General features: G+C 38.9%; 2 protein-coding genes across 2 annotated transcripts; both read right to left on the bottom strand.

Moving 5' to 3' along the window:
- Positions 1-290: 290 nt before the first annotated feature.
- On the bottom strand, positions 291-2,775 carry LOC129272758 (uncharacterized). The gene is made up of 2 exons (XM_064113380.1): positions 2,513-2,775; positions 291-1,759 (listed from the first exon to the last, which is right to left on the bottom strand). The coding sequence occupies exons 1-2, from the start codon at positions 2,699-2,701 to the stop codon at positions 989-991; spliced, it is 960 nt and encodes a 319-aa protein (XP_063969450.1). The 5' UTR covers positions 2,702-2,775; the 3' UTR covers positions 291-988.
- A 2,833-nt stretch (positions 2,776-5,608) lies between these two features.
- On the bottom strand, positions 5,609-12,486 carry LOC135157519 (uncharacterized). The gene is made up of 3 exons (XM_064113379.1): positions 11,877-12,486; positions 7,868-8,698; positions 5,609-6,941 (listed from the first exon to the last, which is right to left on the bottom strand). Exons 2-3 carry the CDS (start codon positions 8,691-8,693, stop codon positions 6,655-6,657), a joined length of 1,113 nt encoding a protein of 370 aa, XP_063969449.1. The 5' UTR covers positions 8,694-8,698; positions 11,877-12,486; the 3' UTR covers positions 5,609-6,654.
- Between the last annotated feature and the right edge of the window lie 707 nt (positions 12,487-13,193).

The following is a 13,193-nucleotide window of genomic DNA, read 5'->3' as shown; positions in this document are numbered from 1 at the left end:
CCATGTTTGCTGTCATTGACGATTCGTGTCCATCGCTTTCTGATACGCTCGTTTCGGAATCACCGTTGGATTCTTCAACTCTTTGCATTTGAGAGGATGGGTCGGATTCTTCATCTTCACTCGTTTCTTCTCCAGTATCATGCTCAATTTGTTCATGCCTCTGCATGTTATATTTCCTACTAAAAGTTTTATCGCATCGTGAACAAGCGTAACGGTTGGACATATCCAATGTATTCATGCTGACTCGATGATTATTTGTTGGGAAATGAAGAAAATTAACGTTCAAACTTGTAATTATACGTAATCATGAAACGCGCGCGAAGGTACTTTGATTCTTACGGATTTTTACGCATTCTTACGGATTCTTACTCATTCTTACGGATTCTTACGGATGTTTACTCATTCTTACTCATTCTTACTCATTCTTACGGATTTTTTACGGATTCTTACGGATGTTTACGGATTCTTACGGATTCTTACTCATTCTTACGGATTCTTACTCATTCTTACGGATTCTTACGGATTTTTTACGGATTCTTACTCATTCTTACTCATTCTTACGGATTTTTTACGGATTCTTACGGATTTTTTACGGATTCTTACTCATTCTTACTCATTCTTACGGATTTTTTACGGATTCTTACGGATGTTTACGGATTCTTACGGATTCTTACTCATTCTTACGGATTCTTACTCATTCTTACGGATTCTTACGGATGTTTACGGATTCTTACTCATTCTTACTCATTCTTACGGATGTTTACGGATTCTTACGGATGTTTACGGATTCTTACGGATTCTTACTCATTCTTACGGATTCTTACTCATTCTTACGGATTCTTACGGATTTTTACGGATTCTTACTCATTCTTACTCATTCTTACGGATGTTTACGGATTCTTACGGATGTTTACGGATTCTTACGGATTCTTACTCATTCTTACGGATTCTTACTCATTCTTACGGATTCTTACGGATTTTTACGGATTCACAAAAGCGGTCCCATTTTCAGTTCAGGTAATTCTTTGACTTTTCTTTTGACATGTGATTGTGTGCCTTTCTTTTTAAGTCCGGAATTGAAGAATTCAGCGGCTTCGGCAACGCAGTAGTCGTATTCATCTTCAAACATACCATGCACGTTGTACACTTGATCGGCAAACCAAAAGAAACGTTCTTCGTTGAGCATATTCAATGCTTTATCAAAATACTTGTCAACTAATTCTTCCCATGGCAGCCAGATGCAATCCTCGTGGTCCTTCTGACTTGGATATTTATTTTTGCATCCTTCGCAGGACTCATGAACACTCTCATTGATGAGACCAGATATGGCCTTAACTGCCATGAGGACGGGTGACGCTGGTAGATGACTGCCTGCATCCTCCTTATCCTCATCCTCCTTATCAACATCCATGCTCTGGTTTTCCGTTTCTTGCTCCATCACATCATCGAAAGAAAGTTTCTTGCGAAGGCTTTGTAGCTCTTGGAGAACTTTTTCGGATATATCTACCTCCATCTGAACCGATTGGGTTGGTGGAGTTGGAGGAGAGCTTCGTCTTGTTGTAGGTGTCGCCACTCCTTCTATGATAGCGTGTTGCCTTCGCAGTCGATGACGGCGGGTTGCTGGCGCTTTCGGGGGAGAAGATTTGAGCAGTATGATGTCCGGTGTTAGCATCTCTTGGGATGATGCCTGGGATGACTGGCGGTCAGATACCGTGGGTGAGGTTTCCATAAGTTGTTGATCGAGTTCGGCGAGGGTAGCCTGGGTACAGAAAGAGGATAGAGTGTCGATCAGTCAGGGAAATGTGACCTTACACACACATTTTTTTAATGACGTTTTTAAAAAACAAAATTTGCAAGACCAATGAATGTTAAATTGATGCCAAGTAGAATCTATTTCTTTACATTACTGAATGCTCTTACAGCATTGCTTATTTCAAATTTTGCGCCAACCAATTTCCACCAATTTTCGGCAGTTAAATTGATGCCTTTTTTTCCCGGGAGCATCCTGTTAGACCCATTCATTTTATAGTATTCTCGGACATTCACGTATGGAACGCCTCTGAATTGCTTGACAACGGCAAAGCGTTTTCCTCCTAAATGAAACGGTTTTGAGCCCTCTTCAAATTCACATTCATTGGTCTTGCAAATTTTGTTTTTTAAAAACGTCATTAAAAAAATGTGTGTGTAAGGTCACATTTCCCTGACTGAAATGACACCCAGCCTCTTCCCGCATTGTATACCCATTTTCTTTGCTTCTCCCAGATGCCTAATACATAAAACAAGATGATAAAATATATTAAGTATGCGAATCTATCGTAGCTGTTACTGAAAACCATAATTCAAAAGTACACGTCATGCAGTAAAATACTTAACACCGTCATTAGTTTTGATAAAGTTGGTTGTAGTTGTTTGAAATGATTATAAAAAAAAAAAAAAAAAACATAAATATAAGTATACACAATAACACACCCCTAATATCAAAATAATATCATACTTGAATATTGAAACTTACCCTTAATGCAAGGATTCCTGGAGGAGTCTTTGGTTTGAGTTTCTCCTGTACTTTCACCGGTGAAAGTGAAAAGTTGGCTGGGCATAGAACATCGTGGGCGTGGTTCTCTGGTATCACAAGCTTAGGTGTATTCAGTTGACTGTTGCTCATGGAGGCATAAGTATTCTCCGGTGTGTTGGTGGCCATCATGGTACAGGCAGTAATACGTAATGTAGATCCGTGCTCTTCAAGTACTGATTTGTAGCTCAGGGACTCAATGATCCTAGCGCAGAATTTACTTCACTATTTATGTTTTCTTAACTACACGTTCCTATGGACCATCCCTCTCGACCAATCAGAGTACATTTGTTTTTTTAATCGACCAATCACCAACAATCACCCTTTTCACGAGCCAATCACAAGCAAGACGGTTAATTAACATTCAACCAATCGCTGATCTCGAAACTTCATTTTCTGACTAACAATTTATAAAATCACTCCTTGATGATGGAAGTGACTTTTAATTGGTCAAACACAAAAGAAAACAAAGAAAATGTTAATTGAACGAAGGTCGCTAATTAAAAACAAAGGGACTTTTAATTGGGCAAAAACAAAAGAAAACAAAAGGACTTTTAATTGGTCAAAAACAAAAGAAAACAAAAGGACTTTTAATCGAACAAAGGCCGTTAATTAACGTAAGAAGGACATTTTAATTGGTCCAATTATGACTAATTAAAAACAAAGAGATTTTTAATTAGTTAAATTTTCTTTATCATGATTTTAGATATAATAGTATTTTAAATTATAAGTGTGATGTGAACATCTTTCTTATAATGAGGTAAAGAAGTGCAAGTTTCTTATTTTCAATTTCATTATTACGCATTCCATGCGTTTATTTTTTACCCTATTGATATATTTATTTATTTATTTTATTTTTCAATTTATATTTTTAATTCTTGTTTACGTTTAGATAATGCAACACTCACCAGGGTTATGTTTGATGTTCTCTGGATACATCAACACATTCCTGAAGGTGAAACAAGAAGCCAGCGGATGGCCGGCAGAATGTAACTTACATTATTTTACCTTTGTATCAAAATCTGCTGTTTATACAGTATCTGAACCTATCTACATTGAAATGGAATAGAATAAATGATAGTAATAATAAAGAATCATCCTTGACTGTATAGTGTTTCATGTTATCACCATCTGTACTGCGGATGAATGAAGTTGATTTAAAGGAGTCATCTACTGGTTTCAATATAGTATACTTTTTGCGAGTCAGAGAGCCGGGCAGTTAAAATGAAAAGTATGGAAATATGAACAAAACAGTACGAAAAAGTCAGAGAGTTTTGATGGGGAAAAGTCTGGAATGAGTAGAGCCTGAGATGTCACTATTATCATGATTATAATCACATGTTGGATTACCAATAATTGTTGTAATAAGAGGCAGAGAGAGAGTCGGTTTTCACCTAGCTTTCCAATAGGATATCCCAAGTTCAATGACGCGCGTTGGCCGTGCATGGGGTGATCGATTCGTGTACCGTGAGGCACTTGACATATCTGCTGGTAGGCGGAGAAAGATAACTTTTTCAATAGGAAACTGTGTAGAAATCATACGTCTGTTTTGTGCATCGTATCCTATACGTGACGATTGCGCCACGGCGGTGCAATACCGGGTAAAGGGTAATTCCCTGGGATGGCATTATCCAATTAAAATCGCGTCCCGCGCTCTGGATGGCGTCCCCACGCGGAGTCATTATCCAATTAAAATCGCGTCCCGCGCTTCATTATCCAATTAAGATGGCGTCCCCACGCGGAGTCATTATCCAATTAAGATGGCGTCCCCACGCGGAGTCATTATCCAATTAAGATGGCGTCCCCACGCGGAGTCATTATCCAATTAAGATGGCGTCCCCACGCGGAGTCATTATCCAATTAAGATGGCGTCCCCACGCGGCGTCATTATCCAATTAAGATGGCGTCCCCACGCGGAGTCATTATCCAATTAAAATCGCTTCCCGCGCTTCATTATCCAATTTCCTGTTTACCGCGTACCCAAAGGTCAAAGGTCATGATTGACCGGAAGGTGGGGTCAACAGTGACCGGAAGTTGGGGTCAAAGGTCGGTCAAAGGTCACTCAAAGGTCAATTTGGATGAGGTCTCTCCCATAACTACTTATGATTCAGTAAAGTCAGTCCCTATGGTCAAATCTGTAAAAAATGAAATATTGTATAATTCAAACAATAAAAAACAAAAGAAATAGTGAGTGATGGACATCATCGACTGACTCATTTGCATGTCACTGAGTTGTGCATATCACTGTTTTGTGAAAAATAAGCGAAACTTTAAAATGCCATAACGTGGAGCGTTGTGGCCCAGTGGATTAGTCTTCGGACTTTGAAACAGAGGGTCGTGGGTTCGAATCCCAGCCATGGCGTAATTTCCTTCAGCAAGAAACTGATCCGCAGTGTGCTACACTCAACCCAGGTGAGGTAAATGGGTACCGGTAGGAAGTAATTCCTTAAAAAGCTGTGTGCGCTATGAACGCCTAGCTTAGCCGGGTAATATAGGAGCGCCTTGAGCACCTAACAAGGTGGATATGTGCGCAATATAAATACCCTATATTATTATTATTATTATAACTTTCTTATTTTACATCCGATTTTGATGAAATTTTCAGTGTCATGCTAGTTTGATTTTTCTCTATTTATTCAAATCAACATTTTGCTGGGGTGGACTTGACCTTTAAATATTAAACCACCATGTCAGTTTAGCACCAATGACCTTCTTCTGATCATGTGCAGAATCTTCTGATCATGCGCAGAATGGAACTATACGGACTGGCTTGAGCAACGCGTCAGCGTGGCGCAGTGAGTCCTTGCGCTTACAGGTTTCCATTCTCAATATAGGCTAGAATTTGATATGAAAATTTCTTTTTTTTTTGATAAAAAGTGAGGCGAGACTTTGAGCAAAGTACATGTCAAAGTCTTGCAACCTTATTCAAAGACTCCAAAACGGCTTATCTGTATACAGGAAGATAAAAATGGCCGAAAAGTTGTAGGAAAAACAAATTCGCTCTCGCCACACCAAATAAAGTACACGAAGAACTGTTAGTTAGTTAACGCAAGTAAGAATGATTTATTTACTAATAGAAGGATATCCGAACAGATGACAAAGGAAAATGTTTTAAAAGTTTTATATAAAAGATATAGTGAATATGATAAATATACAGTGGATATGGATCATAGTGCAATATTATGGCGATGTTACACATACGGGGAGCTATACCGAAGAAAAGAAGTCAATATGTTTCTCTTTTTTTTCAAGTTATTGTAATGATTATAATTTTCAATTCATTCAAAGTAAGTGTTTTCGGACGGAACTTTTATGCACCAGAGAAGATAGTAATTGTGTCACATTATCAATGGACTAAAAAGATAAGAAATATATTAAAAGGAAGATATATGGTTATTCTCACTAAAAATATTTATGGGAAATCTAAAACAAAATTTGCCAATAATTAAGCAATCAAACAGTAATTAAGCAATTAAAATCTATTTAAAAATAGCATATGACAATTAGACATTATTACACATAATACGTATATCATACATGTACATAAAAACCCCTCACCCACAATATGCAACATCTACTGGACCCGTTCCATACTATACTGACGATTATGGTAACGACCATTGTAAAAGAGGGCTCAACTTGCAATTACGATCAAGTTTCCATGGAAATGACCGTAGTTTCGAGTCTCTATGGTCCTGAATTGAGCACACCAAAAGTCACAATAAAATAGTAAATATTTTGCCCATATTTTGACGAATAACTATATCATTATTATCAAGTAACCATCAATAAGCTAGCTCGAGTCCACCAAAGGATGGGGGTATACGGGTCACGTCTCCCTCTAACCCAAAGATGTATACAATTAGTACCCTGCGATAGGGAGTCGAAAACTAACCCATTTTCGAAAAAAACACCCCCCTTTCATTTTCAGATTTTTTTGGGTAGCAATTATGACCGTTCGATTTTTAGTTAGAATTCTTTACCACGCCCCCGTTTTTGCTTGTCAAAGTATTTATGGCAAATAAAAGTGATGGATTTTATTTGCACCCCCCCCATATAAAATCCAAAAAAAAAAGCCAAATGAGTTAATTATTAATGCGATAGACAGTCATTGCCCAGTGACCTCCTCTACCGTCTTGGCAGGCGTCAGAAGGACCAAACTGATTGTAGGTTTGACCAGCATCACTGCTAGTAAAACATTGGTTACCGGCCTGGATAGCAAAGTATTCGTTCCCGGCGAGCCTGCTTCTCTCCAAACATCTGGCGAGCGGTTGGTGACGATAGGTAACAAATCCACCACTTATTGCACGCACTGCCTGGTCCCTGTAGCAACCCACTGCTGTATATGAAGTAGACTGGCCTCCGGACTGCCCTATAAAGTGAAGAAAAGAGAATATATTATTAAAGTAAGACCAGTAATATTAATTGGGTTGAAATTTTGACGCTCACTTCTTTGTAGCTTCTTTGTGGTCGAGTCAATCACTTATACATACCTGTGTAAGACATGTGTTTTAGAATGGGAAGTTCGTATAATCCCATATCATTTTAGCATTTTGTGACTCAGAAACCAAATGATGTGAAGGGATATAGCCTCTCTGTGATTGAACCAATCATCATTGACATATATGTGCTTAGTAAAAATTATTGAAGCTAGCCTTTCTAAAAAATAATATTTTTCATTGTGACTCGAGTTCCAAAACACATCGGGGTGTATGCCCGGGGGGGGGGCACTCAGCATATAATGCATAGTGGGTATGTGCCGCGGAGGGGACCCCCATTTTTACACTCAAATTTCCGTTCCAAGGCATAGCATTTTTGTCTTATTGAGAAAAAGAACAAAGAAAGCCGCTCCAAAGCATAGCATTTTCTTCTTATCGAGAAAAAAGAAGAAAGAAATCAGCTCCAAAGCTTCGCATATTTTCCGTTACGCGGTTCCGGCCGCATATCTGCTGCAATGAGCCGCAATTTTGGTGAAAAGCGACCGCAGACCGCTGTCCGACCATCGCCTCTGCGCTAGCGCACCCGGAGCCCGTGCCGCCGGGCTAGCGGCATGCACGTTCCATAGGGATGCATACGCACTTACACGCAGGCGTCCCGTTCCAAGGACCCCCGTTTTAACAAACATTTGTAGTTCCGTAGAAACTCGTTCCGAGGACCCTAATTTACAATAAGCCCGCTCCAAGGCCCCCGTTTTTTGTCTCGCCCGCGGCACATGCCTACTACTTTTTTGGTCGAGTACCCCCCCCCCCCGGGGGTGTATGATTAATGAGGAGGTTAATAGAATATAGGCCGACATACCTGGATTTTCGGGATTTTCCCTCTGGCTTGTTCCGTCTGGAATCTCGCTGTCTCGGCACTCATAATGTCCAGTGAACACATTCGTATCGCCACATTCGCCCACGACTTGTCGAATCTCTAAGCGACGACCCGCTGGTACAGAACACGAGACTTTGTGCGTGACTACCGAACTGTAGTCAGTGCTCCTTGTTTGGGACCAATCGTACGACGTTGTATGTGAAACGCCCAGGCCAGCACTGAAGACCTTTTTAATAGTCACACCAACTGTCGCTTCAACGGTCGTGGACACACTTCTTCCGTTCGTAACAGAATTTCCTAAGACTAACCCCTTCTGTGCCCAATACTCGCATTTCATTTCTAAGCTCCCTGGGTTTTGACAACTCTTGAGTGTCCTAAACGAATCCGTAGGGGTACACATCAATGGGGCGTTTGTGTACTCGCACACACAAGACCACGAAGAGATCTCATCATTCCAACCACGAAGATGCTTATGAACCCCACTGTTTAGATTGAACGCGCTTCCACGAAATCTTGTGTCCCAGTGCACGGAGAGGCGACATCCAGGTCGAACAACGACTGAAGATATTCGGTCGTTCCACCAGTCACTTCTAGCACCGGCAAAGTCTCCCTCACTGGGGATATCTCGGTGTTCGCCATAGCATGATCTGTGGGCCTGGTGGTCACCATGCTCGTACACTCGGGCACATAAGAAGACATCGTTGCCGTGCCATTTCCTGGGAAGATCTTCAGGTAAAGGGCAACCAGCAATGACAAAACTGATGGAGCATAATCCGATCAGAGCGAAGCAAAGGATCGATACCATCATCAAATCTGAAAAATAAAATAATAATAGTTTAGAAAACCTAAAAAAACTCCGCTGATATTTGCTCCCACGACTACCGTTCAGACAATGGAAAAGTTGCTTATCACACGACCCGAACTATGTTGGAGCGATCCTTGAACGGTAGGGAGAGGGGGCCGAATTTTGACAAAGTTTAATTATGTGCTTGACAGGACAAACAGGAAAGGATTCACGTTTTAACAATAATAAGAATATTTGAAATTTATATAGCGCATAATAGTCAAAAGACTCTAAAATATATTCAATAACTAATGCAAATAACTAATAAAAACTAATGTTTTTTCAATGGCAATGATGTATTGAGTCAATGGAGCAAGATATGGCAGACCTGGTAAATGTATTAAAAAGTTGTGAAGCCAGCAAGCAATAATTCCCACTTTTTTATTAAAATATCAAATTTTGTGATTTGGACATAATATTCAGAAAATGATATCATGTTTCACTTTCTATGTTTTCTGTTATTTTCCTTTCCACTTTTTTTCTTGGTCATGATTTTTTATTGGGGGGGGGGGGGGAGGAGTACCCCGAGCCCTCACCCACTAGTATGCCACTGTTCAAAGGCACCATAACCTTTGTAGCACACAATGAAAGGATTTGAAAAAAAAACAAGCTCTCCCATACTTTGGTTTTGAAAGGAATATTCAAAGCTAAAAGACAACATATCAAAAAGGAACAACAGAACTATTCGAGCAAATAAGTAGATTTTGAAATGAATTTTGACCGCATAATTCGAAAATTATGGCAAAGATAATGAAAAGGGAGGAAGTCTGCTGATTAGCAAGAAATCCGACCATCATTTTATGCTATTTTGGCGCAAGCCAGACAAAAACATGAACGAAACTAAATTATTTTAATGGCATTTTAAGGATAAGACTCCAGAGCATCTACATGTATATTGACACCAAAATACAGAGATCATAATTTAAAACAAAACAAAAAAATTATAGACTTTTCAAATCTGTCCCGTTTTTTTTATACGCACTGTATAGGGGGTGGACCTACAGTTTGTGCTCTTCGACTTGGCTTTCTCTATGCCTATACATTAACACATGACATGCCCTATGGGACTTTATGTAGAAAAGGCTTACGAAAAAGATGAGTGCGAAAATGAAACACCTAGGAAAGTGGAAATTCAATTAAGACAACATTTATATCAAGAAATGTAAACAGCCTAAAAAATACATATATCTCACTGCACAATGCTGCAGTGACACTTACTTTTGCGAGCCCTGATCCATGGAAATAAATTTTTATTCTCTTTTCTTTCTCACTTTTATATTTAATTATTCAAAATGTATTTTTGTATTTACATTGAACGATTTGTGAGTTTTATGGCGGAATGAGTAATAATATTGATATTAATAAAATGAATATCACTACACAGCACAAACTGTTGTGTTAACCGGTGTACATAGAGGACCACACCAGTCATTTTACTCCGGTGTTAATTGACACCTATAGGTGTTATTACAACACCTTTGGTTGTTATATTTAGACTCTTTGGTGTTATGTTCAATCTCTAGGGTGTAATTTTAACACCTCAGGGTGTGGTCCTCTATTAACACCAACTGGTGTCAGTTTTAACACCACAGTTTTTAAAGTGTAGTTGAACTGATTGAATTCACTGAATGATTCTAAAAATGATAACCATACAAACAGTTTGGGAACGGAGGAGGCAGCTAATATACAAAGCGAAGCTTGTAGGGGAAGGCGGGGTAAGTTGTGACACTTTTTACATTTTGCATTTATCTATTTCACACTTTTTTTTACTTTTTTGGCTGAAATTCGTATTTTTCCCTCTAAAAAACTACTTTTTGTTTCAAAGTTGAAAACAATGTGGTGGGGTTGAGGGTTATGCAATGGGTCATCAATAAATGACACCACCACAATGTCTGACTCATTCATTATTAGCCTGGGGTGGTGGCTCAACTTGCCCCTATGCCCAACTTACCCCGCCTTCCCCTATATATAGAGTGCAGCCTCCTATATTGAAATATTCGTAATGACAGTATAAACCCCGGGTATGAACAAAAATACAAGTGCAGCATGGTGAAAATGTGAGCATAAATCTAATTGAATGTATAGTTTAAAAAAGAAAAAAAAAACAGATTAAAAGTCTCCAATTTCTTGCCTCGGTAGAAATGATGGAATCAAACACATAACTCTCAGTATATGAAACACTAAATATCCTAGACCTCTGGAATCGATAAACTGTGAAATATAAAGTTAATTGGGACATACCAAAAGAAGTTCTTAATTCAAAGAAAGACGTATAAGCATTAAAGGAGAATGAAACTTTTGAACAAGATAGCTTGTGTGAAAACAGAAAAATCAAAGAAACAGATCACCGAAAGTTTGAGAAAAATCGGACAAATGAGAAGATATGAGCATTTGAGTGCGATCACTAATGCTATGGAGATCCTCAAATTGGCAATGCGACAAAGATGTGTGATGTCACTTGTTAACAACTCTCCCCATTACTTTAGTATATATTTCAATTAAACTGCCTCTTTTATCACATCTATCAGTAGAGCATATATTCTTTCTATACGAGGCCATGTAATACAGATTTTTAAAGAATACATCATGGATAAAGAGTTTGTATCACCATAAGAAATAGCCAAAAGAGACATTTTGGGGGTGTTTTATAGTCCATCAAAGGGAAAGTTGTTCACATGTGACATCACACATCCTTGTCGCATTGCCAATGGGAGGATCTCCATAGCATTAGTGATTGCAATCTTCGAATGCTCATAACTTTCTTATTATTTGTCCGATTTTTCCGGCCCTTTCGGCATTATCGTGGTTTATGTCACCAGTCCATTCACTGCCGTTTATTTCGTCAACGGCGGTTACTTCTTTCCACTCCCATTGACTTTGTACACAACGAACGCACACACACACAAGAAGAGAGGTGACAAATTTCACGATAAGGCCAAACTTTCTTTGTTCTTATTCTTTGATTTTTCCTGTTTCGACACAAGCCTACTTGTTCCAAGGGTTTCATTCCCCTTTAACATTAACCCGGTGCGCTATAGGCTACCAAAACGGTCCTGCACTGTACACATCCAGATCCGGAACATTCATTCGACAAATCTCGTATTTTTCTCTTAAAAGATAGAAAATAAAACTTAAACGAAAACTTACCAAGTAAAATGTTGTCAGACAAGTACACAGGAAAGCAGTCGACCGGAGTCCTCTCATCAAAATCTTAAACATTTGCTGAAGTCTCTTGGCTTTTATAAAGGTTCTGATCTTGTCAAATTATACGCTAGACGGACAATAATAAAAAGAAATCCTCACCTGTGCATGTGCTCCACAGAAAAAGTCCCTTTTCTGCGCGGATCATTGCGGAGCCAGTTCGTAGTTCCTTTCTGCGCATGATCAAAAGATTCTACGCATGATCAGAGAAAGGTCATTTGTACTAACGTGACATGGTGGTTTAAAATCTAATGAGATAAGCACCAACTTTGATGTCTTGATTATTCATATATTCTTTTGAATAGTGGTTTTCATTTACATCCACACAAAAAAAAAAAATGCGTCCACGAACGACTGGTATTTCACAGTTAGCCAAGTACATTGTGCAACATGCTATGATATGCATTCAAAGTAGGAATGCAACAAATACCTTCATTAAGTGTTCATTGGTGTGCTATTCTAGTCACCTGGTCTATTCAATTTCTTCATCCTGCTATGTAAGGCAAGCTTACGTAATATCTTGCTTTTAAATCTGCCTATCATAATGAAAGAAATGAAAGGTCATTTGACTAAAATTGTCCATGAGTAACTACGAACTGGTCTTTTCAATCGTGGTCATCAAAAGGCACTTTCCTTGGAAATCCGATAAAGCTCCGGGTCAACTTCATTTGTGGTGAACTGATTAAAAAAAAAAGTATTGGTATTTTCCCCAATCTCTTTTGACAACCGAATGACGTCATTGTCATTTGTTTTAGTGGATAAGCCGGGGTAGTATAATCATGGTATTATATAATAGCCTATTATCACGTTAAGCAAGGGCCGCTGCAGGGCCCTTGAAACTATTTTTTTTTACTTGGGGTGCTGAAGCATGGGCGAATATCTCTTCTCAAAGGTGGGGGGGGGGGGGCACAATCGAGTTTCCTTTGTTCTTATCGTGGACCTACTACATACCGAGCCCCTTCATGGGACATAAATTCCTTTATTGGAGAGCTTTACAACCTCCGGATCACACTATCCAGAGAAAATGAAACTTTTTTTTGTGGGTGATCTTAACACTGATAATCTAAAACATGGCTCCAATTCCCAAGTTAAGAATATTGTTAATTGTTTGTTCAGTAATTTTTCCCTCCCTTTAATCCATAGACCTACTAGAATTACTTCATCAAGTGCCACGCTCGTGTGTATGTATCCATTGTAATAGAAAATCTGAAAAGGCTTATTTGAAAAGGTGATGTAGTGCAGGCCACATGGTCAAGATATTTT

The sequence above is a fragment of the Lytechinus pictus genome, chromosome 18, assembly GCF_037042905.1.
Source record: "Lytechinus pictus isolate F3 Inbred chromosome 18, Lp3.0, whole genome shotgun sequence".
NCBI classification, from domain to species: Eukaryota; Metazoa; Echinodermata; class Echinoidea; order Temnopleuroida; family Toxopneustidae; genus Lytechinus; species Lytechinus pictus.
This window is presented reverse-complemented; position numbering and strand designations above follow the sequence as displayed.

What these genes read in the sequence shown, in the direction of transcription:
- LOC135157519 (XM_064113379.1), bottom strand. Translation starts at nt 8,693, where the DNA reads ATGATGGTATCGATCCTTTGCTTCGCTCTGATCGGATTATGCTCCATC. An exon ending in GGAAAATCCCGAAAATCCAG is followed by an intron (nt 6,942 to 7,867) that starts GTATGTCGGCCT and finishes TTCACTTTATAG; the next exon opens with GGCAGTCCGGAGGCCAGTCT.
- LOC129272758 (XM_064113380.1), bottom strand. Translation starts at nt 2,701, where the DNA reads ATGATGGCCACCAACACACCGGAGAATACTTATGCCTCCATGAGCAAC. An exon ending in CAGGAATCCTTGCATTAAGG is followed by an intron (nt 1,760 to 2,512) that starts GTAAGTTTCAAT and finishes TTCTGTACCCAG; the next exon opens with GCTACCCTCGCCGAACTCGA.